This window comes from Podarcis tiliguerta, assembly GCF_965153285.1.
Source record: "Podarcis tiliguerta genome assembly, chromosome: 17".
Lineage (NCBI taxonomy): Eukaryota > Metazoa > Chordata > Lepidosauria > Squamata > Lacertidae > Podarcis > Podarcis tiliguerta.
In genome coordinates this window covers 37,959,051-37,965,486 of record NC_139550.1, presented here as the reverse complement: position 1 = coordinate 37,965,486, position 6,436 = coordinate 37,959,051, and the positions used below count along the sequence as shown (strand labels likewise).

Genomic DNA, 6,436 nt, shown 5'->3' with positions numbered 1-6,436 from the left:
GGCCCAGCAACTTCAGCCTTCGATTACTCCAAGCCCACCTGCCTTTACTTGCAATCAGTCTAGAGGGTGTTTCTGGCTGCCACCTTCCTCCTTGGTCTCAGTGCTGCCCTTGTAGAACTAGCAGGCTGGCACTAGAATCAAGGGGCTCTGTTTCTACCTACTGCTTACTTATCTCCCTGTCTTCTGCCCTGCCAGTCCCTGTGGACACCAGCCTCCACAGCTGAGACCTTTCTACTTGGGCAGGAAATAAACAGAACAAGCAACACTGTAGAAAGAAGCCCTGCCGGCCCTCTTGCACATGGAGAGAGGCTGGAGAAGTTTCTGTGTGCAGCTTTTTATTTCAGATCCAGCAATTTAAAACCCCTCTGCCATTGCAGCCATGGCTAATGTTATGTACTTTGACTGTTAAGTTTATAAAAAAATTGGCATGTGACGATTGTGGACTAATTCATTGAGACCAGAGATGACGCCTGCTCAGCTGGGTAAAAAAGCAGAAGGCAAAATGGAACTGCAGCACATCGCAGATCTTGGACCAAAAGTGGCCAGTAAGCCGGCGGAAAGGTGCCCATTGTGCCAGCTCCTGGTCCCACAGCTTGAGGCTTACAAAGCCCAGGCAAGAGACCAATCCTAGCACCAGGATCCAAGCCGACCGGGCATTACCCAAATGCCTCTGCGCCTTCAGTGCTCTCCAAACAATTATAAATATATGTCCACTCAATGCCAGCTCAAAGCCTTGGGGGTGAAGCAACGCCAGAACATAGCTCGTCAGTGAAGCTGCTTCCATGGCCAGGAAAGTGCCTGGTTGCCACCCGTGCTCCAGAAAGTGACACCAGACAACACCCCAAGCAAAAATTGGCAATGTCAACCACTGATCTAAGACAGCTGCCCAGTGATGCTGCGTCCAGAGTCGCACCCATTGTACAGGCCCATATGCAAGCGCCATAAGGGCAAAGACCTCCTGGAGGTAGCATGCCTGACCTCTCTCATCACCTGAAGGCAGCCAGTGCCAGCCCAGAAAGATGTAGGCCAAGTTGACTAAACAATTGGCAGGCATAGCCAGTACGGGAGGCAATCCTGACACAGTTGGTTCAGCATAGTACTCGTACCCAACTTCCGTGTGAACACCGTCAAAGACTCCTGAAGCCACAAGTCCCACACACAGCAGGAGACCTCCAGACACCAGCAAGAGTGGTTCTCTGCCTCCTGGTTTCCTCACAGTCCTTTCCAAAGTTCTGGAGGGTTCTTCCTGAATGACGGCCGAACTGCTCCTGCAGCAACTGTTCTGCTGAAACATGTTGCTTGCTTCGGCAAAAGCCTCCCAAATGCAATTCGCAGGTGGTGCGAGGCAGGCTTCCGAGCCTGGTGTTTTCCTATCCCAGTGTGGACTTTGATTCTCCTTCCCCTACTAACAGCACAAGAAAGGCGGAGTGAATGGGCATTCATGACCAAGAGGGACAGCTGTGCTCTTATCTGGCAAGTTTAATGTATTATTGGCCTTTTCTCTTCTTCACTCCACCCCTCCCCTTTCCCCCCAGAGCAGAGATTGGTGCCTGTGTAGAACTACTTACATGCATAGGCCCTGTCGGTTTCCTTGGCAGCCGCTCCAGTCACGCTTCCAGTGAATGTGGTTATGAAACAGCTGCAGCGGCAGGATTGGCTGCTGGTGACATCACGGCACAGCGGGGGTGAGGTTGCTTCCTTCCCAAGGTCTTGTGTTTTGTAACCATGGGGACAGCAGCTGCCAGCCTCTAGGTGGTCCCTTGGGTTAGGCCTGCAAGACATCCTGTAGCTGATCTTTACTGCAGAGGCATTGCTCCCAGCGCCTTTAAAAGAACCTCTACAGCACCCGTGTCAGTTCTTCAAAAACGACATAAAACAAAACAACCCACCACACAAGAAGCACCGAGTCTAAATATCATTCAGGAAGTGTTTGGTTATCAAGTTTCTTTGGATATGAGGGCAATATTAATGAGGAATGTTATGTATTATATTTATAGCTTACCTTTCCGCTAAGAAGCTAAAGGCAGTTTGCATTTTATCCTTGCAACAGCCCCATGAAGAAGGTTAGGTACAGGAAGAAGGTGGCTGGCCTAGAGTCGCCCAGGCAGCTCCAGGGCTGAGAGCAGCAATTTGAACCAGGGCAAGTGGATCCCTAACATTTTCTCCCCTGGACCTCTGAAAAACTGCTGAGGGTCTTAATGATTTTTCTGTAGCAACTGTAATGCACTTTGATAGATGCTGCATGGTTTTCATTGCTTCTTTTACTTCTTAAGTACAGTGTTCTATTTATTCTATTCCACAGAAGTCAAATTGTAGTGCAATAAAATAAGAAATAAAAGCAATAAAGATGCAATTTAAACTCATTATGAATATTTAACACAATGGATGTGTGGTCTTCCATTTTCAGTCACAAATCTAGAGACATGCAGTGGACCACCTGAATGAAGCTTGCGGGCAACAGTTTGGAAACCTCTGAACTAGAGTCTTTCTAGCCCCAATGTGTGACACACTGGCTCTCTTAGTTTAGGACATGTCCCTTTAAATGTGCAGTTTAAAGGGCGCTTTAAATGAGAGAAGGAATTGATTTTTAAGTCTTTTAAACAAATATATTCATATTTTAATTCATCATTAACAAAAAGGGAAGGGAAAACAAGAAGCATCAGACTCTGGCTGAAATCCTGAACCCAGTTTCCTGGAAGTAAGCCCTATGCAACTAAATGGGACATAGTTACATGTATAAGATGATGATCTTAAAACTATTATAACATATTCTTCAACATCTGTCATGACTCTTTTAACTGATGAACATGTCCAAAATATCACCAAAATCTGTTTCTCACCAGCCCTAGTTTTAAGATAGCCAGCCTTCCCCCCCATTAAATCTACATCCCAACCAGCTCTGGAGTATTGGAATGCAGTGGTACCTCGAGTTAAGAATTTGTTCTGGAGGTCCAGTCTTAACCTGATGTACCACTTTAGTTAATGGGGCCTCCCGCTGCTGGTGCGCGATTTCTGTTCTCATCCTGAAGCAAAGTTCTTAACCCGAGGTACTATTTCTGGGTTAAGCGAAGTCTGTAACCTGAAGCGTCTGCAACCTGAGGTACCACTGTAGTCACAACTTTCCCCATGCTTTTGTTAGACAGATCTTTGTTGCTAATTAGAAAAGCATGTTGTTCACGTTATATATTTTGAAAGGTGTCCTTTGGCTGCAGAAGTAAAGCCCATGCACCACAAAACCATTGTCAATGCGCTTTCAGGAGAGGGGGCACCTTGAGTGAAAGGGATGCAATAGAACTGGAAAGTATTGCACTGTGTGTGGGGCACACGACAAAAGTGTGTTCACACCATGACAAATATGAATAAAATACTACATGTGTATAACCCCCCAAGGATGGTAACATACAGAGATTTTGACTTTCTGATTAATGTTCATTATTCAGCCCCAAACATCTTGAATGTTTACTTTAAAAATGAAAGACTGTTGGGGGACTTTAGTGTTGTGCTATTATAATTGTTTTGTCAGTGCAAGCATTTCTGTTTGTCAGGTGGAATAATCCCCCTCTCCTCCCCGGCTCGCTCTTCTGGGGGTTCTCTTGACCCTCCAGACCAGATCTGTGGGAGGCCAGGAAAGTCTACTTGCATTAGCCAATGTTATTGCGCTGGCTTCCACTAGTGAGCTGGGTATAAGCCCCAGGTTTTTTCAACTTTGTTGAAAATGATTTCACTTTCCCTATAAAATAGAATGGGGATTCTTTAGCCCCCCAGATCCTCTTGGACCCCAACTTCCATCACCCCAGATAGCATGGCCAGCACTCAAAGATGATGGGAGTTGTAGTCCAGCAATGCCTGGAAAGTTGCAGGCTCCCCATCCCTGCTATAAAAAATAATTCAAGGGACTGGCCCATGACATTTAAGAAAATTCCAATTAACACTTGCTCCCCTCCCAGCAAGTGGAAGGATCAACCTAGATAGTGTCTTTTGCAATCCCCACTGAAATGAGTAGCATAGAGCAGTGCACAACCTCTTGAAGGGGGTTCTTCCACTGTTGAACAGCTCTTACTGTCAGAAAGTTCTTCCTGATATTTAGTTGGAATCTCCTTTCTTGTAACTTGAATCCATTGGTTCATGTTGCACCCTCCAGAGCAGGTAAAAACAAGCTTGCTCCATCTTCCATGTGACAGCTCTTGAGATATTTGAAGATGCCTACCATATCTCCTATTTGCCAGGTTAAACCTACCCAGCTCTTTCAACCATTCCTCAACAGGCTTGGTTTCCAGACCCTTGATCATCTTGGTCGCCCTCCTCTGCACACATTCCAACTTGTCAATATCCTTCTTAAATTGCGGCATCCAGGTGTGGTCTGACCAAGGCAGAATAGAGGAGGACTATTACTTCCCTTGATCGGAACACTAGCCTTTTTTGCTGTTGCATCACACTGTTGACTCATGTTCAGCTTGTGGTCCACTAAGACCCCTAGATCCCTTTCACATGTACTACTGACAAGCCAGGTGTCCCCCATCTTGTACTGGTGCAGCAGCTTCTTCCTACCTAAGTGTAGAACCTTGCATTTGTCCCTCTTGAAATTTATTTAGTTAGTGGACTTCTGGGGAGGAACCATGGTGGATTAAATGTATCCTGTTGAAACTCCATTGACAGAGATAGTTATGTAGTGATTGATGACAGCCAAGCCATAAATCTAGGTTATTGAATTATTTCCGAAGAATAGACACAACAGGGATTAACTTCCAATGCTCTGAAAAGGCTGCTTTCTCACTGAGGGACAAAGAAACTTACAAGAAACTCAGATGGGGTGAGTGACTGAGAACAGAAGAACCGTCATCTTGCCCAAACACCCCATAATAGCCCTAAGGGTCAATCCTTAGGGCAAGGATTGACTAAACCTCTCTTTCTTCAATTAATTCTGAATCTGCTATAAATTATCACTGAGACTATATCTCTGCCAGTTAAAATGTACAGTGGTGCCTCGCAAGATGAAATTAATTCGTTCTGTGAGTTTTTTCGTCTTGTGAATTTTTTCATCTTGCGAAGCACCACTGTGCATTGACGGTTTCCCATAGGAATGCATTGGCGGTTTTAAAAAAAAGGCGCAAGACGTTTTCGTCTTGCGAAGCAAGCCCATAGGGAAATCCGCCTTGCGAAGCAACTCAGAAAACGAAAAACTCTTTCGTCTTGCGAGTTTTTCGTCTTCCGAGGCATTCGTCTTGCGAGGTACCACTGTACATCTGAAATATGACCCAACTGCTGTCTTAAGATGAGATGGCACTAAGGGGATGAAAACAAAACAAAAATTATGGTTTAATCATATATATCTAAGAAAGATTCTAAACAGCTAAGAGGCGATCCAAGTTTCAGGAATTTTCATTTAATTTTGTTCTATTTTTAATCCTCCACTTCACTGGTGAATGTGCTGATTATAACATGAAACTACATGTTATAATCATGTGTTGCTGTGAGAGAGGAATGCTAGAAATGTATTTCTGATAAGCAAGGACTGTGTGGATCTTAGAGAAAGCTCTCAGTATGATGAAATACTAAAAAAAAACCTCCACTGACTGTTGGTTTCATGCAGCAACTACTGAATGAGCAATTGAAAGAGCTCAGAGCGGAGATGCATAAAATGGTGCATAAAAATGGAATGGACAAAGCTGAGGCTGAAGAAGCCACAGAGTGTTTTGGGGGAAAATACTGATGGAGGATTGCCAGAACAAGAGAATGGAATGGCAAAGCTGGAGGTAGTAGATGATGAAATGGAGAGGACCTCCACACAGGTACCTGGATGAGTGAAACAGCCAAATGATGAAGTTATGATGTTGGAGGAGTAGAATGAAACCATGGACAGAGAGACTAAGAAATACCCAGAGCTGGCAGAGACATTGATGAGAAAGAAAAGACTGTGCATATAATTTGGAGTGAAATTAAGAGGGAAAAGCTCCTAAGCCTCTGGCAACACTTTTGGAAAAAGAATGGAAGAAGAGGAAATGGAAGCCATTAAAAAAGAAGATGGAAAAGCTAAGCCAACAGGAAATGGGATTGGAAGATATGGATCTGGGTGTGAATTGGGGAATATACAATAAGTAAATAACTATGGATTACTGTCTCAATATATGAATGCAGAGAAGAGACTTCTGGGGGAATAAAAATCAAGGATTTATTGTTTCTCAATATTGGATGTAAAGTCGTTATGTTGGATTGGGGAAACAATATTGTTGACTTTTACCGATAATAGTAATTGGAAAACCTCTTTTAGACTTTTTGTGTGGAAGGGAAAATGAATGAGCTTGCAATACCTGGACTTGAAAACTGGAAAAACATTGCCTAGCAGAAGGAGAAACAGCTGAACAGTTTTGTTTTTTTATGTTCTCTGATCTGGGTTAATGAGGGGACTGCACACAGGTGGAGGTGATGGGCGGTTGGT

At 44.3% G+C, this 6,436-nt stretch overlaps 1 protein-coding gene across 1 annotated transcript; it reads right to left on the bottom strand.

The window, feature by feature from the left end:
- Window positions 1–318: 318 nt before the first annotated feature.
- Window positions 319–1,703, bottom strand: TMEM187 (transmembrane protein 187). The gene is made up of 2 exons (XM_083421244.1): window positions 1,569–1,703; window positions 319–1,405 (listed from the first exon to the last, which is right to left on the bottom strand). The coding sequence occupies exon 2, from the start codon at window positions 1,292–1,294 to the stop codon at window positions 449–451; it is 846 nt and encodes a 281-aa protein (XP_083277370.1). The 5' UTR covers window positions 1,295–1,405; window positions 1,569–1,703; the 3' UTR covers window positions 319–448.
- Between the last annotated feature and the right edge of the window lie 4,733 nt (window positions 1,704–6,436).